General features: G+C 45.7%; 1 protein-coding gene across 1 annotated transcript in view; it reads left to right on the top strand.

Moving 5' to 3' along the window:
* The window catches only part of ugcg (UDP-glucose ceramide glucosyltransferase), a 39,602-nt gene extending 14,105 nt beyond the window's left edge, over positions 1–25,497 (top strand). The window contains exons 3-9 of the mRNA XM_042058523.1: positions 6,799–6,901; positions 12,670–12,771; positions 13,201–13,313; positions 17,156–17,334; positions 18,772–18,858; positions 19,609–19,795; positions 20,478–25,497. Of these exons, the coding sequence (XP_041914457.1) occupies positions 6,799–6,901; positions 12,670–12,771; positions 13,201–13,313; positions 17,156–17,334; positions 18,772–18,858; positions 19,609–19,795; positions 20,478–20,648 (942 nt within the window). The 3' untranslated portion in view covers positions 20,649–25,497. The remainder of the gene's footprint in view (positions 1–6,798; positions 6,902–12,669; positions 12,772–13,200; positions 13,314–17,155; positions 17,335–18,771; positions 18,859–19,608; positions 19,796–20,477) is intronic.
* Positions 25,498–26,094: the final 597 nt, after the last annotated feature.

Here is a 26,094-nt window from a genome sequence, read left to right on the forward strand (position 1 = left end):
TAACTTCCAAGTTGGAGTTCGGTGGTGGCATACATTCATCCTACCCCATAGCAGATGGTTTTGGCGCTTAGAATCTGTCGGGCAGCCACGTAGTGGCCGGTTCATACTGCTGGCCAGTTGGCTGTCACAAGCAGCCACTGTGAAGCTGACGGGAAAAGACTAATGACGGGACCTTCATTGAATGTTAATGAAATTCAACAATTACAGATTAGATTACTGTTGGTGAGTGTATAAAAAAAAAAAAAATTTTTTGAGGTGACAAGCATTTGTCATACGACTAGTGAATTGCCGGCTGTTTAAGTGGTGCATAATTGTGGAAATGGTTTACAGCAGCAGCACTTGCAGCAGCAGCAACAGCTTGACTACTGAGGACCTATTTGGGCAAACATCTCCATCAGATATCGTTGTGCTGCACGCACTTCCTGTGATCGAGAGGATGAACGGCAAACGCTACTGTAGGCACTAAACATGCTGAGGAAGCCGTGGTGTGGCTTTTGATTCCCCTTTTTCAGGACGCAGCAGACTTGCGTTTCTCTATTGCTCAAGTTCACTTGGGTTAACCAAGGATTGAGGACCACGTGGTGCAGTTTCTATATTGAAGGGACTGTCAAAGTTTGTGTGTCTTTCTGTGTTGGAAGTGTCTTTACATTTATTCATTTAGCAGACACTGTTGTCCAAAGTGATTTACAATGTCATCTATATTACAAGGGATTACAAATTTACCCAGAGCTACCCCAGGGCTGCCTTGCTCAAGGGCACAATGGTGGAAGCCAGGAATTGATCCCACAACTTTCAGTTTTTTTTCACCACTGCCACTGTTCAGGATACTGCACACTAGTCGCTAGCCCAGCTCGTTATCCACTTCACTACTTCCGCCACCGTTCAGGATACTGCACACTAGTCGCTAGCCCAGCTCGTTATCCACTTCACTACTACCGCCACCATTCAGGATACTGCACACTAGTCGCTAGCCCAGCTCGTTATCCACTTCACTACTACCGCCACCATTCAGGATACTGCACACTAGTCGCTAGCCCAGCTCGTTATCCACTTCACTACTACCGCCACCATTCAGGATACTGCACACTAGTCGCTAGCCCAGCTCGTTATCCACTTCACTACTACCGCCACCATTCAGGATACTGCACACTAGTCGCTAGCCCAGCTCGTTATCCACTTCACTACTACCGCCACCATTCAGGATACTGCACACTAGTCGCTAGCCCAGCTCGTTATCCACTTCACTACTACCGCCACCATTCAGGATACTGCACACTAGTCGCTAGCCCAGCTCGTTATCCACTTCACTACTACCGCCACCATTCAGGATACTGCACACTAGTCGCTAGCCCAGCTCGTTATCCACTTCACTACTACCGCCACTGTTCAGGATACTGCACGCTAGTAACTAGCCCAGCTCCTTAACCACTACACTACCACCGCCACCGTTCAGGCTACTCCACGCTAGTCACTAGCCCAGCTCCTTATCCACTACACTACTACCGATTGAGATGGAGGACAAGGCATGGTGAGTGTGGCAGGTTCTTACTGTGACTAGACTAGGTTTGAGATGGAGGACAAGGCATGGTGAGTGTGGCAGGTTCTTACTGTGACTAGACTAGGTTTGAGATGGAGGACAAGGCATGGTGAGTGTGGCAGGTTCTTACTGTGACTAGACTAGGTTTGAGATGGAGGACAAGGCATGGTGAGTGTGGCAGGTTCTTACTGTGACTAGACTAGGTTTGAGATGGAGGACAAGGCATGATGTGTGTGGCGGGTTCTCAGCCCGATTCTCACAGTGTTGACCATAGGTGCTAAAGCTAAAAGAGCTGCATTAAGACGCTTGCCTTGGCTGCAGTGTTGAAGGTGTGAGGTTGCATTCATCTCTTGCTGTGTATGGCCACGGCTGGGTGAAGTTAGACACAAAAGACAGAAGCACAGCAGGTTGGGGAGTAAGTTGAGTACCCCCATCCTCGACCCGCCTCACTGCCATTAACTTATTAATTTATCTTGTAAACAGACCTTACTGTTCTGTACTGACCCTAGGCAGATGGGTCAGGCCCTTGAGTCATGGATCTGTTCGAGGTTTCTTCGTACATGTATCTCCAATTCTAGGGAGGGCAATGTTTTTGCGCTCTATAAGGGATATTAAATTGAAATTGAAATTAAAATCTCCCTTTCCTCTCTCCCAGAAAGTAAAAAGCATAGACAATGGTGTCACTTGGAAAGCAGGAATTCTTTACATGTTGAACAACACATTGTGCATTCTGTACAGCATGACCTGATAGCCTTTTCTATTAAATATCTAAAGTGAGGAACTTTAGTCCAGACAGGTTGATCACAATGCAGTGTAAGAGGGCCCCAAGTCTCAGCCACAGCTTCCTTAGTGGGCAAAGTGAAAACACTCAGTCACAAGGGTGTCTCAAGGTAGGGGTTCCACGCGATGGGAACTGCAGGAGAGGAATTGAAAGTGGTGGTGCGGCCGATCTCAAACTCAGACTAGTAAAGCGGCGGACGAACATCGGCAGGATAAATTCGGTCCAGTCTCGGTCCAGATCGGAGCCGAATTCAAAGCAGGCCTCTTGTGACCAAGCCTCACTTCCGGTCCAGTTCAATCCCCCTAACCAAACCCCCCCCCCCCCCCACCACCACCCCCATCCTACCAACACGTGGAGTCATGAGATGTGCACGCTGACAGGCTTTTAGCTGTTAAGCCCACTGCACACACACACACACACACACACACACACATACACACGCATACACACACACACACACACATGCATACACACACGCACGCACACACACACACACACATACACACACACACACACAAATATCTCCATACACAGTTGGAGTCAGACACTCCATAGTGTGGTCCAACACTGTGGTCCAACACTGCCCTTTGACGATTACTCATGCCTTCCATTATTTTGGTACATTTCACAGAGTGCTTTTTGTCCCCACCGGCTTCCTGTCAATACTATTGGGGGGGCATTCTAGAACTGTCTGTTGTGATGGCAGGCTGTTTGGTACTGTTTTATCTGCCGACTGCGAGTCTAGTTGATGACTGATGATGATTCTTTCCTGGTGTTTAGAAGATGAAAGTCTTCTGAGGAAAGAGCCTTTTCTGATGCTGCTTGTGATGGGCTTTTATCCAGGAAATGTGGTGTGTGTGTGTGTGTGTTTCTATATCGCTCCCTCCTTCTCTTTTTCTCTCTTTCTCTTTCTCTCCATCATTATCTGTGTCTCTCTCTCACTTTCCCTCTCCCTCCCTCCTCTCTCCTTTGGTCCCCTTTTCACGCTTATGTAACTGCCGAGAATTCCTCTGGAAAACGCTAATAACCCACTAAGTTAATGCAGTCCTGCCCCACTTTAGGGAAACAAATCAGAACACTACAAAGGACTTGCCCTGATTGCAGGTCATTAAAGGGCACATTATGCTTTTGCCACTGGCTGTCATATCTTGGAAAAATAAATTAAGAAATTGAGTGAGGCCAATGTTTACAACTGTTGCGCTTATCACCTGTGTGTGTGTGTGTGTGTGTGTGTGTGTGTGTTTGAATTAGGATCACTCTTTAAGTTCACTTTGAAGGTCACTGTTGACTCACACATGCACACACACCGTTACCATTTCATTGGCATAAACACACACACACAGATACACACACAACAGATACAACACACACAGATACACACACACATCTTGTGATGTGGTCTCTCATTTCCTCTTTCTCTGATGGTCTCACACACGCACACACACACACACATACGCTACCAGTCAAAAGTTTTGAAACACCTGCTCTTTTAGGTGTTAGATAGTAGTAGGTGTTAGATAGTAGCAAGCAAAAAGGTTCCCGTACGACATGTATTTGAAGAGCCTAAAATATAAAACATGTATGTATATGTACACTACCAGTCGAAAGTTTTGAAACACCTTCTCTTTTCTCTGGTAATGTAGTAAACAAAAAAAAGAGTAAACAAAGCTGTTTATTTACATGTTTTTTATTTTATGCTCTTCAAAGTTGCCAACTTTTGCTATGGCGACAGCATTTCACACTCTTGACCTTCCCTCAGCCACACTTAACATCAGACACTGGGAATAATGGGAATGGTTTTCCAACAGTCCTGAAGGAGTTCCCATACATGTTGTAATGTCAGACACTGGGAATGCTGGCATGGACTATCATGGGGGAGGGTGAAAATGTTGGTCCCAGCTGCACAGCGTTTATTCAGACGGTCCTCCTCAGAGTGTGTACGGGCCCTGCGTCTCCTGTGGATTCTCCTCAGTCGTGAGTGTGTACAGGCCCTGCGTCTCGTGTGGAATCTCTTTGCAGTGTTGGGGCCCTGCGTCGCTTTGCAGTGTTGGGGCCCTGCGTCACTTTGCAGTGTTGGGGACCTGCGTCTCTTTGCAATGTTGGGGCCCTTCGTCTCGTGTGGAATCTCTTTGCAGTGTTGGGGCCCTGCGTCTCTTTGCAGTGTTGGGGCCCTGCGTCTCTTTGCAGTGTTGGGGCCCTGCGTCTCGTGTGGAATCTCTTTGCAGTGTTGGGTCCCAGTGTGCACTTGCTGGAGCAGACTGCCCCCACCCCCACCGCCAGCTGCGCTCGCCACAGCCGATACCCAGCAGCCACACACACAGACACACACACACACAGACACACACACACACACACACACACACACACACAGACACAGACACACACACACACAGACACACACACACACACACACACACACAGACACACACACGCAGACACACACACACACACTGTGACTCACACACGCATACATTATCTGTTATATGCTCAAGGGCTTACTGTGCAATGTTAGTTGTGTGTTTGGAGACCCTACTGCTGTCCAAATGTTTGAAATCACTGACAGGTTTCCTTGTTTTGAAAAAAAGTCATACATTTTTTTCAAACTACCTAATATCAATCTAAAATAATGCTTAGTCGATGCTAATGTTGTAAATGACTAGGCTACTACAGCTCTGTATCACTACTGTGTTTCAGTGGTATATTAGGTTGGCTAATGCTAAATTATCACGTTTAAAGGAATAATTAGGCAGTATAAGTGCAATTATGATTGTGCAGCTAATGACTGCTGTGCTGTTTAGGTAAGCAAGAAAGCAGGCAGGCTATGTAGGCTTTAGGATGTGTATCACACACACACAGACACACACACACACACACACACCTTGTGCACGCTCCTGTTACCCCATCTGCAGAAAAGGTCCTTTGTTGCTTCCCTGCGTTGTCATGGCAACACAGTCACCTGGTCTGTGAGGGCAGGTTTGGGGGACAGCTGCGGGAGAGGCAGGAGTGTTTGTTGCCAACCTGTTGACCTTTTCTAGAGCTGCTTTTGTTCTCTAGTTTTGGTTTTTAAAACCCCCTCGTTCTCTCTCTTCCTCCTCCTCTTCTCACCCACACATGGTCGTTTTCACTTCCTCTCACTCCAGTTTACAGTCATGTAGCACCAATAACAATGGAAATGGTTTTGTTTCAAGTTGCTTTGCAGAGACCACAGTCTGGACCCCCCCTTTTCCCACACACTCACACACACACACACACACACTTACACACACTCACACTCACACTTACTCTCACGCTCTCTCTGTCTGAGTGTGCACGGCACCAGAAGTGTTGTTGAGACGCGGAAAACCCAGCTGAAGCTTGTTTTGCAAGTTCCTGTCCTCCACAGCGCAAACACATGCATGCAAACCAATACCTCTGTCCACTGCAGCCTAAACCAATACCTTTGTCCACTGCAGCCTAAACCAATACCTCCGTCCACTGCACCCTAAACCAACACGATCGGCATCTTGGCCGGCCGCTGCCGCAGGAGGAGGAATTCGGCGTGGGGTTTGGCCTCGGCTCCAACAGTAGAGTCAGGGCAAGAGCACGCAGCTGGATTGTATGGAGCAGATGTTGATGGCCTGAAAGAGGAAACGTCTCGCAATCAGGCAATCATAAAAGAATAAGGCTGGATTGTATGAGGGAGAGAGAGAGAGAGAGAGAGAGAGGCAGAGAAAGAGGAAGAGAGAGACGGGTGAGGTTTTTGAGTGAATGAACAGACACCAGCCTAACCCATTGGCTGAAAAGAGAGGCGGCTTTGTTTGCTTTTAGTGCCATATTGTCTTTGGTCTTTGAGGCATCAGAGCCAATGAGTGGGGGGCGGTGGTGTTGATGGACACACACACACACACACACACACACACACACACACACACACACACTAGTGCTGTATAAAAGGCCTCATTGGAGGTTCACACAAGCAGCGGCATTCACGGGTACAAGTAGCCCAGATGAGACTTGCGAGTTTCTTGGCTGTAGTGTCTCAGAGCCATCTGTGAAAGACGCCCTGACTGCGCCACACTGGCTTGGATGGGTCTGCCACACATCAATGGGGCTTTGTCCAGGCAAAATGAATTTCCTTCCACCAGACACTGCCCTCTCGGAAAGCCATTTGAGTGCTTTATTCAGGGATGCTTTTAATCAATGTTTTTCTCTCTCTCTCTCTCTCTCTCCCTCTCCCCCTCCCTGTTTCTTCCACTACCTCCCTCTTTCCCTCTCTATCGCTGTTGGAGATAAACTCTGTGATAGAGAATTGTATTTTGAACATATTCTGTAGGATGTTTTTGTGTATGTGTGTGTGATGTCTTTGCCTTTTCTCATCTCATGTTATTTGCACAAATTCATTGTGTTGTTGTTGTTGTTGTTGTTGTTTCTTTGCATTTGTAATAAAAGAATACATTTATAAAATCTTAATCTCTCTTTCTCTCTCTGTCTGTTTCCACAGTATGAGATCCTGCTCTGTGTCCAGGATCACGATGACCCTGCCATAGACGTGTGCAAGAAACTCCTGGGCAAATACCCCAATGTGGACGCCAGGTTATTCATAGGTCAGTACCTGCTGAATCTCATCAAAACACACTCTTGCATGAGCATCGTTTCTTTACATTTCTATTATGTCAAAATGGTTGTTTATTCATATTTCTATTATGCCAAAAGGGTCGTTTCTTTACATTTCTATTATGTCAAAATGGTTGTTTCTACTATGCCGAAAGGGTTGTTTCTTGACATTTCTAGGCCATCTTTCAAATGATTGGAAAAAAAAAATAAAACGCTCATACATAGAAATCAGAAAACAAAATGCACATTGCTTGAGACCCAGTAACAACATACAATGCTACCTCTGTGACTGTCCATGTTCTGTTATGAAATGTTCACTTAAATGCTTCATGATATATATGGGGGCAAAATGGCGATATGTTAAAGTATGTGTTTTCCCTTTGAAACCCTCTACAGTGGAATGTGTGTATTACGCGAGTGTGGTGGTGGTTAGGGCTGGGACTCTGGTGACTGTGCTTGTAGACACCCAGGAGAGGCCCCCTCTGGTTGTAGACACCCAGGAGATGCCCCCTGTGCTTTGACTCGTGTTTGTAACAGATTGTGACCATTGGGGAGGGAGGGGGGGGGCGGGTTCTGACAGTGGAGTGTATCAGTGTTTCTGAGAGGTGACCCTTGGGAGGCCGTGCCATGGACAAATAGAGTCTCCCAGCAGCGGGAGGGAGAGCGAGTGTGCCGCCCCTCTGAGAGCAAATATTGATTTGAGCTCATTAGGAACATCTGCTGCCTCCGCTCCGCGCTTCCCCGTGGGACTGTTTTAAGTGCGACACGCATGCGGGGGGGGGGTGGGGGGGGTTCGGTGCTCCTCATCTCTTCCATCTGTTGCCGTAGTGATGCTCGCCAGGGAGACGCCAGCCTCCGTCTTGAGGAGACCAGTAGAAGACATCAGATCCGTTGTGTGCAGACAGAGCTGAGCGGAGATGTCGCGTTCGGAGCGACCTGCGAGCCCTGAACTGCTAAATCTTTAGCCACGTTGAATTAGCTAATGAAGTTAATGAAGTTAGGGCTGTTTCAGACTGGGTGTGTGGTGTGAGCATGTCAGCTGCGTGGCGTGAGCGTGTCAGCTGCGTGGCGTGTCTGTTTTTATTTCAGCTCCCATGTTAGCGGGTTAAAGCTTACACCAGTGGTCCCCAAACTTTTTCTTCCGAGGGCCAGCTCACTATGCCTGGCTCTAAGAGAGGGCCAGAGACTCGGAGTATATCAACCATAAATAGCTTAGTGCTGTGAACAACAGCAGTCTACCTTAGTTGAATATTCCATTACATTTAATCATCACTGAAATGTAATACCATTGCTAGCTGTGTTTATGTTGCCACCATGCCATATCAATGTAAAATGTAGCTCAAATGAAATAATACTAATAAAATACATAGCTCAGGTTGTGAACAAGCAATATCCTACAAATAATTTAAAGTTATCAAACTATGGGAGTTTTATGAAGTGCTGGCAAACACATCTGAAATGACCACCATTCTAACTTTCACTCACCTGATGAGAACTTTGAACTCTGTATGAACATTTGAACGTGTGAATAAAAAATAGAAATAATTATCCCAGAAAGTCCCAGAAATATGACTTGAATAGAAGATAGTTAGTTATTAACAAATAATTGATAAACTTTTAGAATACTTTGAGCACTGATGCAGTCAGCATAGGCCTCTTACATTGTTTGCAGGTAGGCCTACATTTCATTCCGCTTTCGATGGAAAACGCCAAACAGCGCCAAAACAACCACCAGTGGACAAAAAGAGTATTACATGTGTACTGTTAAGAATCGCCATAGAGAATGAATGGGGAAATTACGGAATTTATAGTTTGACGATGTCGTACTCCTGTGCGTGCCAGATGCTATATACCACGGACATGTTTTGGGGGGCCTGAGTGACACACACGTCTCAGGCGCGGCTCGAGCCGCGCCAAAAACGCGTGCCTGCTAGAAATAGGACAGACGCCTGTTTTTCACGCCACAAGCGTTTCCATTCAAAACAGAAAGATGTTTTAATAGGAAGAGAGGCCGCTGCAGCACAGCTTCAGACACATTTCTGGTGTCCAAAGACATAGAAAAAGCCACGCATCCGCCACGGAGCAGACACGCAACTGACACGCCACGTTCACGCCACGTACCCAGTCTGAATCAGCCCTAACAGTCGGCCCGCGCTGCCAGCACAACTATAACGCTGTGCTCGGTGAGCGTTTGTTGCAGTATAGACCGGTTTCAGGTCCCTAACAACCGTAGTCAAGAACGAACTCGGAGGACAAGCACTAGTTTGTTTACACTGACAGCGCATAGAAAGCAAGCTAGCTGAACTTGATATAAAATGAAGAATAAAAACAAATTGCCGAAATATTTCGGTGTAGCCGAGTCTGTACACGTCCATGAATGAATGAAAGCGGATGCCTTATCTCGCAATAAGCGGATGGAAATCGCCACTCTCATACATGAAACTTAATAATGAACCATTAAATACCCCACCGATTTCAGTAGTCATCAGTCCTGATATTTAGCAATATAATAAAACAGTCCAAACGTAAATTAAATCTCGAATCGAACATCTTCTGCTTTTGATAGCCTACCGGTATGCCGCTCCAAACGAAAAGTAGGCCTATGTCTCACAATAAAACGCATGAAATAAAGGCCTACAGCTGACTCGAATACAAGCCCTGGCCCAAATAAAGGTGCTGTGCTTTGCGCAACCTAAATAAAAGACCCCAGGCATAATTTGAGGATTTATGATAGTCTGTCTCCTAAACATTCCTCAACTGTTATCTAGACATGCATGAAAACATTTAAAAAAAACTCACTGCCATGTAATATTTGATCACTGTTTAGCTACTAATTATCTTACACGTAATGAATACGCACAGAAAGTGAAAGTAGGCCTAATGTGCGCTCCGTGTCTGTACTGTAGCTGTCTGTTCACGTCCGCAATCGATTATAACATTCCTCAAATGGAGAACACATCCATGTTCTCTCAGGGTGTCATGCTTCTGTGTTTGCAAAATTCCTGACTGTCCCTGATCGCTAAACGTTTGTTTTCCTTTTCTGTCGATAGCGGTTGATGTAGAAGCACCTAGGCTATAATTTGACAGAGAGAGAGAGAGACAAGAGAGAGGCACCCCCAAAGTGGTCCTGCGCGCGTGTGTGTATGTCTCTGCATGGGATTATTGAAGTCAGAGTTGGTCCGTCCAGTCAATAGTCCTGCTTTCAGGCTGCTCCATTATTAGACAGCGCTGTAAAATGTGTGGGAATTTCTCGCATTATGATGGCTACAGTTGCAGAACTTTTATTATTATGCTCAATACTTTTCTTTTGCTCTCTCGGAGGTGGCCAGCCGAGCATTTGTTCTGCTGCCAGCTTGTGGCAATATATTGTCGAAAATGCTTGATTGCATTGCATTCTCCACATTTTTAGCTAAATTTTATTACCACATCAGCATTTGTGTTCAGTGAATCTTTTGTAAATTGCTTTACAATTAGCGTCAGGCCCTTTCAGCAGGCTTGCCTCTTGAAGTTGCCACTATTCACTCCTTTGTCTTCATTAACATTCCCTGCAAATATTTTTGGCCTCAATGTGTCCAGTTACATAGTCTGTCTGTTCTTGGTCTTGGATTTTGTGAAATAAATTTATAAATATCACCTGCTTGCTGCAGCTTCGGTCTCTCCACATCGTCCAAAATGCTTGATTGCATTGCATTCTCCACATTTTTAGCTAATTTTTCATGTACCACATCAACATTTTTGTGCAGTGAATCTTTTGTAAATTGCTGTACAATTACTGTCGGGCATAGGCCTATCGCCTGGCTAGCCTCAGCTTCGGTCACGTCCTTTTAAAACTGTCTTTTTCTCTATCTTGAGCATTTAATCTGCTGCCAGCTTGTGACTCCACATCTCCCAAAATGCTTGATTGCATTGCATTCTCCACATTTTTAGCTAAATTTTCATGTACCATATCAGCATTTTTGTTCAGTGAATCTTTTGTAAATTGCTTTACAATTACCGTTGGGCCTATAGGCCTTTCTCTGGCTTGCTTCAGTCACATCCTTTTAAAACTGCATCTTTTTTTCTCATGAGCATTTAATCTGCTGCCAGCTTCTGACTCCACATCGCCCAAAATGCTTGATTGCATTGTATTCTCCACATTTTAGATACATGTTAGTGTACCACATGGCATTTTCTTTCAGTGAATCTTTTGCTTTGCAATTACCTTCCTGCCCTCCTCTTGGCTGCCTTCACTCCTTATCTTGGCTGCCTTCACTCCTTAGTTTTCATTAACATTAATCTTTTTGGCCTCAATAACCCAGTTACATAGTCTCTGTTTTTGGTTTTGGATTTTGTGAAATACATTTCTAAATAGTCCGGTGCGACTTATATGTTTTTTTCCTGTTTATGACGCATTTTTTGACTGATGCGACTTATACTCAGGAGCGACTTATAGCCCGGAAAATACGGTACTAGCCACTGTCTGTCTGTCTGTATGTCTGTCTGTCTGTCTGTCTAGGTGTGTGCATATGTGTATGCCTTTGCCATACAGTCTTGAACACATATGTATTTGTCTGTACAACATACTATCCCCTATTCTCACAGATACATACACACACACCACACACACACACACACAGCCATGCACGCACGCACACACACCCACACATACACACTCAAACCCAGGCAGACACTCACACACACACACACATACGCACTCAAATCCAGGCAGACACACTCACACACACTCATTTACCTTACCCTCCCTTCTCACTCAAGCTTCCTCAATTGTGTTCAGTTCAGTGAATTTTATTGTCAAGCATTTCTAAAACAAACACTTCACCCTCAATTAAGCATAAGGGTTTGACAAAGACAGGAACTATTCACCATACATATATCTCACTCTCTCTCTCTCTCTCTCTCTCTCTCTCTCACACACACACACACACACACACACACACACACACACACACACACACACACACACACACACACACACACACACACACACACCCTCCACTCCCTCTCCTCCACTTTTTAACACATACACAAATAGTGAGGGTGGTCCCCTCAGGACATCGACCTTCAAGCTCTCGCTGGAAGCTGCCGCCACTGCACGCACACACACACACACACACACACACAGATACACACACACAAATACACACACACACACACACACACACACACAGATACACACACACAGACAGATACACAGATACACACACCACACACACACACACACAGATACACACACACACACCACACACACACCACACACACACACACAAACAGACAGATAAACACACATATACACTTACACACACACGCACACACACACAGAGTCCAGTGCTGTGCTGGGGGGGAGAGGCCCTGATCTGTGGGCTGCATGTCTTCTGCAGCAACATTGATGGCGACGACCAGCATAAATGGGGCGCTTTTGTTAGTCGATCAATGAGCCTTTCATAGGCTGGATGAAAGCCACACTCGTGTGTGTGTGTGTGTGTGTGCGCGTGTGTGTGTGTGTGTGTGTGTGTGTGTGTGTGTGTTTGCCAGACACACGCACTCAGGCCTTGGCAATGTTGGGGAGGGAGGATGGGTTGGATTGCTATTGCCGTCGGCAGATCAATGCCGACCATCATGTGAATAAAACTGCCCTAAACACACTCTCTCTCTCTCTCTCTCTCTCTCTGCCTCTCTCTCTCTCTCTCTCTCTCTCTCTCTCTCTCTCTCTCTCCCTCTCTCTCTCTTCTTTCTTTCTCTCTCTCTCATCTATTTGCAGGAGGGAAGAAAGTTGGCATCAACCCAAAGATTAACAACCTCATGCCTGGGTACGAGGGGGCCAAGTATGACTTGGTCTGGATCTGCGACAGTGGAATTCGTGGTATGGCTCTCAAGACACCCTGGCTAGTGACTGGCTTTATTTCTTTCTTTCTTTCTTTCTTTCTTTCTTTCTCTCTTTCTTTCTTTCTTTCTTTCTTTCTTTATTTATTTCTTTCTTTATTTCTCTCTTTCTGTTGTCAGTGTGTTGTTTTTCTGCTTAGCTCTGTCCATCCACTGATAGCCTCTCTCCTCTACTGTAAAGTCAGACTCAATTCTGCACGGTCAGACAGACGTGACCTTGTCACTGGATCTCTTTCTGCACCCACCCCACCACTCTCTCATGTACAGAAAAAATGGATGCGCTCGTATTTCTGTATTTCAGACACCGTGCGTGCGTGTGTAGATGGTTGTGTGTGTTGTGTGTGTGTGTGTGTGTGTGTGTGTGTGTGTGTGTGTGGTGATAACCTCTCCTCTCCCGCTCTCTCTCTAGTGCGGCCGGACACACTCACAGACATGGCCATGCAGATGACTGAGAAGGTGGGTCTGGTCCACGGCCTCCCGTACGTTGCCGACAGACAAGGCTTCGCCGCCACGCTGGAGCAGGTGAGTGGCCCACACATGCTGTCCAGTAACCACGGTAACCACGTCCATGTTTGCGTTTGTTTACTTGTTTACACTCCTTTTCTTTTCTCCCTCTTCAAGATGCACTAATAACAGCCACGCTATGCCGCCGTGCTATTCACAAACCTCTTATTTTGTCATTTTAATAACTCCGTGCCAATAATTGGTTTTTAATGAGGTTATTGATTCTGAGGCCACAGAATGTGTTACTGTTTGTGGTACTCGGTCATGTTAGGAATGAGGCCGTCACTGCGTGTTTAGCACACATTAAGAGACAAAGACTTTTCTTTTTCTAAAAGAGCTGGGAAGCCTACAGACTTTAAAATCTGTAGTATCAGCATATCGTTGCTCCACTTATAAAGGGTTTTCTGCTTCTTTGTTGCAGGACCCTTACACATTCCTGAATTTCCCCTTGGGGATCAATAAAGTATCTATCTATCTATCTATCATTTTCCTCAGAGCTTATTGATGGGCGTTGTTTGGGGGTTCTGTGGTGGTTAGGGACTCATCCAGTAATGTCCCCTGGTGTATTTCCTCTGTTAGTGTACATTTAGTATTCAGTGAGGTACTTTATGTGAAGTCTACCTTGCAGTACAGTTAATTGAATGCAGTTATAGCACAAAACGTAGTCTGTTGCTGCATGGCCCAGGATTTCAAGCCCTCTATAGAGAGTTCTGCGGATATAGTACATACGTAGTCTGGTGGTCGGGTAGTTGATGATTCAGACCGAAACTGAGGTGCAACAATAGGTGCCTTTTAACGCACCACTGGCTGCTGTGAGCTGTGTTGTCTTGGGCCTGGCCTCAATGCTGCTGACTTAAAGGAGAAACAGAGATAAGTGAGGATGGGAGGAGAAGGAACACACACACAAACACACACACACACACACACACACACACACACACACACACACACACACACACACACACACACCACCGCTCCCTCATGTACCCAAGGAGGCTGAATGGTGGATCTTGACGTAGTGGACACAGGATAGATAAACATGGCCACAATAACGCTGTAAAGTCCTCTCTTGGCTCGGACTGAGCAACACACTACACACTGTCAGAGCAACAAGCTGATTGTAATCAGAGAAATGAGAAGGCCATTTACATGTACATGCAGCAGACACTTTGGCCTTTGGAATATGTGTCACTGCACAAGTGCGTGGGTGTCTGGATGTGTGTGTGGGGCAGGGGGGGTGGGGGTTAGAGAGATCAGAAACAGCATCTGGTCTTATTGGAAGCGTGTCTCTCATTCACTGTTACAGGAAGCAATGTGTGGTATGCATACTGGAGCCGTTTTTTCATGCTCAGGAACCATCTGTCTCAGACCTCATTCAGGCCTGATGGAGGTCTGTTGGCTACATGTAGATGTACTGGTCATTGCACGCTCAGAAAAGACAAGGGTGTGTGCCCTCTTATGTGACCCTGGGGTAGATATCAAATAAGCTTATTTCCCAAAAAGTTGGCCTGTTCCTTTAACATGGGCGCTGAAGTGACAAGCAGGTACATCACCACACACACATACACACACACACACACACAATGCAGGCAGTGTGAACCAGGCCTCCCTCCCTCCCTCCTGAATGTGTGAGAGGTGCGTGTGTCTGTGAGAGAAGATAAGATGCTGACTTGACCTGCAGGCTGACCGCATGGCCCAGCACACACAGATATATATGGGTGTGGAAGCAGACTCCACTACTCCCATGATGCCGGCTGCAGGACACTGGTTCTGTTGCCACTGGAAACATTTCAGGCCAGGGAAGAGAAAAATAACACCTGTGTGTGTCTGTGTGTGTGTGTTTGTGTGTGTTGGGCTCCTTTTTCAGTTTCTTGCTGCATGGATGTCACCGTCACTGTGGTGTGTTGTTGATGCAATGTTTGCACAATACTGGTTATGCCAGTTTATTGACACACATGCGCGCACACACACACACACACACTTTCCCCTGACCCCTGCTCTGACCCAGAGTGCATTGCCCCTCGTTGTAGCCTCACCTTTTAACCTGCGTTCCCACCATCAGCCTCCCTTGTTTACAACCCCCAAAGTTCACTCAGTTCACTCAGAGTAGACATTAGAGCAGAACATTTACACACACACGCACACACACACACACACCCACTGGTTAGCACTCTGGACTTGTAACCGGAGGGTTGCCGGTTCGAGCCCCGACCAGTGGGCCACGGCTGAAGTGCCCTTGAGCAAGGCACCTAACCTCTCACTGCTCCCCGAGCGCCGCCGTTGAAGCAGGCAGCTCACTGCGCCGGGATTAGTGTGTGCTTCACCTCACTGTATGTTCACTGTGTGCTGTTTGTCACTAATCCACGGATTGGGTTAAATGCAGAGACCAAATTTCCCTCACGGGATCAAAAGAGTATATATACTTATACTTATACACTTATACTTATACATACACACACACACACACACACACACACACACACACACACACACACACACACACACACACACACATAGGAGTTCACTCAGAGTAGACATTGGAGCAGAAGATTTACACACACACACACACACACACACACACACACACACATACTGTAGGAGTTCACTCAGAGAAGACATTGGAGCAGAACATTTACTCACACACACACACACACACACACACACACATAGGAGTTCACTCAGAGAAGACATTGGAGTAGAACATTTACACACACACACACACACACACACACACACACACACACACACACACACACACATAGGAGTTCACTCAGAGTAGACATTGGAGTAGAAGATTTACACACACACACACACACACATAGGAGTTCACTCAGAGAAGACATTGGAGTAGAACATTTACACACACACACACACACACACATAGGAGTTCACTCAGAGAAGACATTGGAGCAGAACATTTACTCACACACACACACTCACACTCTCACACACACACACATAGGAGTTCACTCAGAGTAGAAATTGGAGCAGAACATTTACTCACACACACACACAGAAGTTCACTCAGAGTAGAAATTGGAGCAGTGCCTGTTCCTCTTCAAAACGCGTCCTTGCTTACCTACTTACTTGCGTCATCAGCAGTGATGTGTTGCCTAGCACTTTACAAGATAGCTTGATGGTGGTGACACACACAACCTCACGCGTGCACACACACACTGTTTTATGACCTTGAAATGGAAGTCAGTGTTTCCTATCGTTGACCTGTGGTGGGTGGGGCAGATCATCTGTTATGATCTTGCAGCTGATTTGCACTTTAAACTCTACGTTAAGTTTACTCACACACACATGCACACAGCTGATTTGCTGGTGTTAAACTGCAATGCTGTGTTGGTGTTGGGGTTACGTTTCTTCTCACACACACACACACACACACACACACACACACACACACACACACACACACACACACACACACACACACACAGCTGATTTGCTGGTGTTAAACTCCAATGCTGTGTTGGTGTTGGGGTTACGTTTCTTCTCACACACACACACACACACACACACACACAGCTGATTTGCTGGTGTTAAACTCCAATGCTGTGTTGGTGTTGGGGTTACGTTTCTTCCTGAGGAGGAAGAGGAGGCGGCTGCTGATGCCCTTTTGCTTTTCGTTAAATTAATCGTTAATGTTTGTTTCCTCAAAAAACCTGCTCTGGACTGGTTTTGCTTTGTGTGTGTGTGCGTGGGTGTGCAATTATAGGCAATAGTGCGTGTGTGTGTGTGAGAAACGATTATTTAGGTCATGTTTAGGTCACATTGTTGTTTTTCTTTCATTGTTTCAAGCCTTTAATCGTGATAAATGTTTGTTTGTGTGTGTGTGTGTTGGTTCCCCTCAGGTATACTTTGGGACGTCACACCCGCGTTCCTACATCTCCGCTAACGTGATGGGCATCAAGTGTGTGACGGGCATGTCGTGCCTCATGCGCAAGGACATCCTGGACCAGGCCGGTGGACTCATCGCCTTCGCCCAGTACATCGCAGAGGACTACTTCATGGCCAAAGCCATCGCCGACAGGTGTGTGTGTGTGTGTGTGCGTGTTTGTGCATTTGTGTGTGCGCACACTCTATAGTGCGCGTATGTGTGTGTGTGTCTGTGCACACTGGAATGTGTGTGTGTGTGAGGATGCAGAGCCTATGTGTGGATAGATATTTCGTTGGTGCCCACCTAGTGCTTAATGACTTAATCCTACAGCACGTCACAGGCTCAGACATTTTGCTTCCGTCCAGAAACCGTGCAGAGACGCAGCGCACCTCAGTAATGGACGCCACAGCCAGATCTCTCGCCACACCACCCGTTTATCTGTCTACTCATCGCGCTACGCAACGCTACACATCGCTAGACAAAGTGGCTGGCCCCTGCTGTAATCAAAGGTCACGCACCACTATGGCATGCCACACGTTGATTTACAGTAATAACGTTCACGCACCACTGGGTGAAGGAGACGGAGGAACTGAGGGAAGTGAGCTAACGTTACAGGTCGTCCTAACTGAGGGAAGTGAGCTAACGTTACAGGTCGTCCTAACTGAGGGAAGTGAGCTAACGTTACAGGTCGTCCTAACTGAGGGAAGTGAGATAGCGACTGTTGCTTAGCATTGAGTGCTCTCCGTCCACACTGAATCAGTTAAATATAGTGTTCTATTGCGTCATGTTTCGTGTTGAAGCGAGCGACCGAATGAAACTAAAAATAGGGCTCAAACGTTGCGGTGCATCACGCTGAGCAGCACTGTGTCGAGTCGCGTCCAGTTAGAACATTCCAGTAGAAAACACTGTAATAAAACTTATTTTGTTGCTTACACTTGCGGTTAGGACACCTCCCGCATGCAGTGCGAGCAAAGCAGGTTCATTTCATCACAGCCTGACCAAATGGAATATGATGGTTTGATTGATATGCACACAACACACAGCTCAGGGCCTTTCCCTTGTGTCCAAACATGAGTAGCATGGCGTGGCCTCATGGCCTTACTTACCTTGGTCGGCCATATTGGTTTGGAAAAAAGGTCAGAGTCTGTGTGGTCAAGTTAGTTCCTTGTGTGTGTGTGTGTGTGTGTGTGTGTGTGTGTCAGTGCAGTCAGGGCATGGTGACCGTAATGGGTTAAATCTCTGCCATGTTTTAGTTCCGTGTGTCTGTGTGTGTGTCTGTGCAGTCAGGGCAAGTTGACCATAATGGGTTAAATCTCTGCCATGTTTTAGTTCCGTCCGATGGCTTCACTTCTGACAGTCTATGCTGACCATTGTTTTGTTTTTTAAGTTGTTGGTTAAGCAGGTTCCTCTGTTCTGGCTGTATTGCGCTGAGCAGTGCCATTGGGGTTTCATTTGGTGTGTGTGTGTGTCTGTGTGCGTGTGTCTGTGTGTGTTGCTGACAGCTCAATAGAGCTGTTGTGGGTCTCCAGCAGAGCGTAAAATGATGCGTACATGTTTCCCCTGTTCCCCCAACCCCCTTCTCTTTGGCAGAGGATGGAAATTCTCCATGGCAACGCAGGTAGCCATGCAGAACTCGGGCTCCTACTCCATTGCACAATTTCAGTCCCGCATGATCAGGTAGACATTGCACACACACACACACACACACATGATCAGGTAGACATTGTACACACACACACACACATGATCAGGTAGACATTGTACACACACACACACACACACACACGCATTTCATTTCATTTCATTTATTTATTTAAAGGACAGTGCACATTGATCAAGATTTCTGTAAATGTGCCAGTGTTAGCCAGCAGGCTAAATTTTAACTGTAGTTCATTGGCAAGATGTTATACTAGGCACATGGTGGTTAAAAAAAGAACATATTAAATCACAGCAATAAAACATAATGCCATAATACTAGCTCCATTAAAACATTTAGAACATAAGACATATAACCATACAGCCATACAACCCTTAAGGGATCAATAAAGTAACCACCTATCCATCTATCTATCATACATACACCATGGGTTACAGGACGGCTAAACTATAGAGGCAGACTAACATTAATGTATTATGAGAGGTGCTCACATGATCAGGTAGACATTGTACACACACACACACATACACACACATGATCAGGTAGACATTGTACACACACACACACACACACACGTCATAACAGAGGAATACATCTCTAGATCTTTGACCCGCATTGTTTTTGATCTGGCCCTGTGTGCAACGTAACTTTCCTGGAAACTATTTGCATCCAACCTGATGCATGTCTGTGAAACCAACTCACAAATGCATCCTCTTAACCTCAGCTGTCAAGCACGCTCATGACCTTTGCTCTCTTCACCTCTCGCTCAGGTGGGCGAAGCTTCGCATCAACATGCTGCCCGCGACCATCATCGAGCCCATCTCGGAGTGCTTCGTGGCCAGCCTCATCATTGGCTGGGCAGCACACCACGTCTTCCGCTGGGACATCATGGTGTTCTTCATGTGCCACTGCCTGGCCTGGTTCATCTCCGATTACATCCAGCTACGGGGAGTCCAGGTACTTGCAACAGCGGTCACCTCATCCGTCAGCTGCAGTCCACAGCAGAGACAGAGCAGAGATGTGGAGGGATAGAGGCGTAGATGCTAGCGTCGGCTAGACGAGTAAATGTAAACAGTAGAAGGGGGTCACTTGTGCTTCAGCCTGGTTGGTGCTCACGGAACAGGACGCAGAAGTCAAAAGAGGAGACCTAAGGTCTAACTAGAACCAAGGAGCAGGACCGGAGCACACAACGCACACAACACAATGCAAACCGACTAATGTTTCGACCCCCATGCGTCGTCTTCAGAGTCAAACTGAACTCTGTCAAACTCTGAAGAAGATGCATGGGCATCGAAACATTAGTCGGTTTGCACTAGGCTAATAAAAATCACTTAAAGCGTTGTGTGCTCCGGTCCTGCTCCTTGGTTCTAGTTAGACCTTGGGTCTCCTCTTTTGAATAAATGTAAACGTCAATGTCAATGCACAGATAGGGAACATCATTGTAAACAGGGCAGAACATCAGCTTGCTTTGGCTTCAACATGATAAACATGAATTGTATCTGAAGATGCACAATGATAAATAAAACCCCAATCTCTCTCTCTCTCTCTCTCTCTCTCTCTCTTCCCTCTCCATCCCTCTCTCTCTCTCTTTTCCCCTCTCCATCTCTCCATCCCTCTATCCCTCTCTCTCCTGCGTCAGGGTGGACCACCATCCTTCTCGAAGCTGGACTATGCGGTGGCCTGGTTCATCCGGGAGTCCATGGCCATTCAGATTTTCCTGTCGGCGCTGTGGGACCCCACCATCAGTTGGCGGACCGGGCGGTACCGGCTCCGCTGTGGGGGCACAGCCGAGGAGATTCTGGACGTATAACCCACCCCCCACACCCCCCCACACACCCTTCACACACACACATATAAATTATAAATATATATATATATATACACACACTCAAACACCTACACACACCACACCAGTCACCAACGTCACCACCAACCGGCTCTGCTGCCCCGTAGCCTTTGGGGTCAGAGGTCGTGGGGGGCAGAGACTAGTCACACATGCACACACCATGGTGCCCACAGAGAACATGTGAGTGGGGAGCAATCAAGATCAAGAAGGAGGGACGAGGAGACCAGAGAGAATCAAACTGTCCATGGACAACTACGGAGAAGGAAGAGAGGAGGTGGGCTTTGACGATGGATGAGGAACTCATTGTGTCGAGTGTGTGGTTGTTTGTTTCGTTTTCAATTTTTTGTGTTGTTTTTGTAGTTGTTTTTAAATGTTACAGTAGGTGATGAAGCCCAAGAGAGCCTTTTTGTGTGAGTGTGTGAGTGTTATGAAAGTTTTTGTGTGTGTTCTCTGGGCCATTTTTTGTTTTTGTTTTGTTTTTGGCCTATTTCAGGCTTTGTGGGTGTTGTAGAGATTACAACAGAATCTCACGTCTTTGTAAATGAGCCAACAGTGAGAGTGCATGGAAACACAAGTGAAGCGATAGAGATTGAGATGTGGGGGGGCGTGTGTGTGTGTGTGTGGCGGGGGGATGATCGGTGTCGGATGGGTTGATGGTGGATGAGTTACAGATGCCGTCAGTCTGGCCCAGTGGCCAGTGGCCATTCTCCAGCAGGCGCTTGAGCACTTACTCACCCTAGAACGCCACATTCACTTATACTAAGATCAAAATAACTTTATAGCTAAAACAACGATCTCTAGCTCTGTTAGTAGGGGACGGTTAACAGTGTCCGTTGTGTATCTCCGCGCTGCAGAGAGCTTACACGAGGAAGCAAAGGCATCGTCTTTGTGTGTACTGTAAGCCTGATGCTGCTGAATGCATGAGCTATCTTCACCCTCTCTGGTTCACTATTTCTGACCTACAGTAGCAATATTTGGTATCTCTTTTCCCACATCAACTGTTGTAGACAACATGGAGGGCGAGCCACGGACAGGACATTGCGCGCTTCAACAGGCTTCGCTTTATGCTCTCAGGCCTTCATTTCCACGATGGTGACGTTCGTGTTCACCTGTTGCCTGCCCTTAGCCTGCCTGATGCTTTCGATAGTCTATCTGTGCTTGATTTACATCTCGGTCTCATTCTGTCCCTCTCTCTCCAGGAACTGCTGAGGTCACGCTACCTTCCCGTAATCTCTGACTGTCTAGTATCAGCCCAATCTCTGTGACGTTTGCATGCTGTCTTGTGCCTGAGAATGCACTACACACACAATTCTCCCCCCCCCCCCCCATCCTCACTCCAAATCAGTATTTCTTGTCCTACGAGTGTGATGTACACATGAGTCAGTGTGGTTTTCCTGTGGTTTTCCGCTGTTGAACATGTGCCACACGTTTTCTCTCCTTCCGCCAGAGAAATTGGCTTCGGGCAGCCTGGTCCGCACATTTCTGCCATTCCCTGGCCTTTCTCATTTCAAATCCCTGATGGGTTTTCACAACTTAGTCAGGGCACCTCTAGAGAAATGCACATCTATAGCTCTCATAAAGATCCCATCTTTTTTTTTAAGTCCTTCAGAGCTGAGACAGTATTTAAAACAATAAGACAAAATGCCAAAACTACTGGTGTATTTTTACTGGTAAGCATTTTTTTTTTTATAATTTACATTGTGTGTACTATTCTATTCTATTGAGATATTTCAGGAACCTCTTTGCAAACCTGTTTTCAGTGTTTCAGTGATAATGCTTGGTATCTATTCGGAGTGGAAGAATGCTGAATAGTCTGAAGAAAAACCCTAATCCATCTTCCATCAAACTGTTGAAACTCTGCGTGCTCCTGTGTGCGATCAGGCCACACGGGGCTCCTGCGTATGACCGAGCCACATCGTGCCTCCACTCCTCCTATCTGTTCATTTTTTTCTTCCTTGAGCCAACTGAAACTAGCAGCTACAGTCCTTAAGCTATCTGCCAGACTCGAGAATTAAAAAAAAAAGTCTTTTTTTTTTGAGGCTAACTAACCCGCCTGCATTCTCGTCATACCAACACTCGTCTCCGAGCTCCATTTGCCTCTTGCACGCTCAGTGTGTCTGATTTCCCTGGCTTCAATCCCAGCACTGCATCCAATACCAGTGTGATGAACTTATTTACTCGTCCAACCAGAGATCTCTGAAGGGCTCGGTGCTGAAATGACACATTTTAGGGGTGATATGGATGCATTGAGACTGCGTGAGTGTGGGCGCGTGCTCACGAGTCTCGTGTCTTGTGTTGCCAGTGAGACAAGGAAAGCTGTTCTCTGTGTTCGCCGACATGAGACCCTTGTGGAGTTCTAGGTATGTGCATTGTGAACCTCAGTGAAGGAACAACACACACGTCTTTTGGACTCCTTTCTTCCAATAGCTAGCTGCTTAAAGAGCCCTGAATCCTCTGAGGTGCTTCTCTGAACTCTGAGGGGGGTTGGTGAGACGGAGTCGACGAAGCCTGTCCTGAGTCTCTCCTGCTGGTTGACAAAGAAGCCAGCATTTCTTTGGTTTGATCAACCTCATCAACTCCGTCTTTTTTTACGATCAGGCAGATGTTCAGTGGAGAGTCGTACTTTCCGCGGAGCGGGGGAGGGATTCGTTTTTGTAATCAGTGATAATGAGCCTCTACAGGGTTTTTAGATCTACTACCATCAGTTTGAAAGCATGCAAGATGTGATGCGTGCCACTTTACCTACCAAGCTTTTTTTCACCTTCTCCCAGACATTTCAAGTGCTGTCGTGCTCGTACCATTTCAGGAAACACACACATTGCTTTTTAAGAATATTCCAAATAGGTTAGTAAATTGCAAAATTGAAAAACCATGAAGACAAACCAACCATCAAGCGGAAACTGTAGAACTGAGACGGCCAAATGTTGTGATGAGATATAGATAAATATCTTTTTAAGTAAAATTTTAAGAGTAATATTTCCTTCAGTGATGCCATCTTAGATGCAGTCTTAAAATTGTGTGTGTGTGTGTGTGTGTGTGTGTGTGTGTGTGGGAGGAGATTACTTTTGAGTGCATAGGTTGGGCATTCCTTAAATCCCAGTCAAAAGAGCCACACCTTGTCTGTGAGACAATAGTCCAAGCAATTTTTTTTTTTTTTTAAGAAAACAAAATGAAACAAAAAAAAAGAAGAATTCCACCTCATTCACGGGAAGTCTGTAACACACTGTACAATTTTCCGTTTGGACTTTCCCCAATGTACTCGCCTGTGTGTCTGTGGCTGTACGTTCACGTGTGCAAGTTGTGTACAGGTGTGTATGCTTATGAGTGAGTGTGTTCTATTGATGGCCTTTTTTTTTTATAAGAAATGAAAAATATGTGTAAAAAAGATTGTACAGATCAGTGATGAACAGTGGGGAACTGGACTTATTTTTTTCTGTGTATGCTTTTTAGTGTATCTCTAGTGTATGCAAATACAATATGTCTCTTTGAGTTTGTGTGCGTGTGTGTGTATGTGTGTGAACACTGGTGGTTCTTACTGAATATTACCACCATGCTGGTATGACTGAGGTACAGGGATTTGGTACCGGGTTTAGCCTGTGGTCTTCAAGCCGTCCCCAAAGTCTCACACACGCGCACGCGCACACACACACACACACACACACACACACACAAAGGTGCCATCTTTTCAGTCAGTCACAGCTGTCTTGTTCACAAATCTGCAGTATGTTTGGCAGTTTACACACAAAGAATTGTGACCAATGAGCAATCGCCAAGTCAACATGCACATTGATGTTGTTTTTTTTTTTTGTTTTTTTTTGTTTTTTTAAACAACAGTCTCCTTAAGTGCTTTGGAAAGAATCAATCAGGTTGAGTTTCTTGTTTTTGTCATGTATTTTGCCAGTGCCATTATTTTATTTTATTTTATTTTATTTTATTTTATGTTATTGTATGCGTAGCTTCTCTAAGAGTAACACACATCTCCAGCGCCAAATAGAGGCCATATCTGCAGTGTTCCACACATATCTCTGTTTGTCTGTGATGTGGGGGCCATGCGTTTACTGACGTAGCACCTGACGTAGCCCAGGGTCTGGGCCATATCTGAGCAGCTGCTGTCCGGTGTCTGCTGTTGTCTTTTAAAATGGCCTGGCCACGTTATTGTGAAAAGGGTACTGTTGGACATGTTTTCTTTGTTTATCTTTGTTCCTGTCATTGTTTGGGTGTAACTGCTAAATAACCCCGTCAGCTCTGGGTTTTGCTTCAGGGCCACAGGCTAGCCGCATAGACTTTTATTTTAGCTTAAGCCAAGTCCTCAAGAACTTGCAGTCTTGGACTTGCCGTTGAGCTGCCTACTAGGAAAAGGCCTAGCCCTGTTGTGCTACTGTGCTAAGCTACTGGTACCTGTTTGTCCAAAAAAAGACCACAGTTGCATTATTAGACAATGGAAAAATGGTCTAGTTGTGATCCACCACCTTGTCAGTTGAAATATGTTGTATACAGTTTTTTTTTTTTTCTTCTTTTTTTATTAAATGAGATGTACAGTATATTTATGAAGTTTGGTTGATATCATTACATTACACTGCTTCTCAAAACTTTAATTTATTTTCAAGCTGGATATATTTTTTGATTTTAGCTCCACAATAAGTTAGCAGTGTAACAGTAAGGCTGGACAAACTTCGGGTTGTAATCTTTCCATTTTTTTTGTAGATGCTATCAATTGTTGACTGTTGCATATTGTACCATAAAACTGAATGCGTAATCCACAGCTGGAAACTGTGTTTCAAAAACAAGAAAATTAAAGCTTTGTCAAACCACAGCCCTGTCTCGCACATTGTCATTCAAGAGTGCACTCTTCAGCAGTGAGTACATAGTCCCATAAGTGGTCCACTACACTCCTTACCAATTGATGTATCACAGCCAGTCTTCACTCTGACTGAAATTTCTGGACCCAAGGTTAAGTCTATAATTACTTCTATTAAGAACTCCAAATCAAAAGACATATTTGGACTGGATTCCATGTTTTTAAAGAAACATGCTGCCTTCTTCACAGGGCCTGTTACTAAAATCATAAACACCTCTTTTAAAGAGGTAAAATTCCCAAACGACTGGAATTCAGCCATTGTTGTGCCAGTCTATAAATCAGGAGATACCACTGATATGAATAACTATAGGCCAATTAGTATTTTACCCATCATGTCTAAGATCGCTGAAAAATGTGTGGCTCAGCAAATGACTGAGCATCTTAAAAGTAGTCCTTTTAAACTGCACCCCATGCAATTTGGCTTTAGAGCCAATCACTCCACAGAGACTGCTAATTGTTTCTTTGTGGAAAACATTAAATCAAAATTGGACAAAGGAGGCATAGTTAGAGCAATTTTCTTAGATTTGAAAAAAGCTTTTGACACAGTCAACC

The sequence above is a fragment of the Alosa sapidissima genome, chromosome 13 (genome assembly GCF_018492685.1).
Source record: "Alosa sapidissima isolate fAloSap1 chromosome 13, fAloSap1.pri, whole genome shotgun sequence".
Classification (NCBI taxonomy): Eukaryota; Metazoa; Chordata; class Actinopteri; order Clupeiformes; family Clupeidae; genus Alosa; species Alosa sapidissima.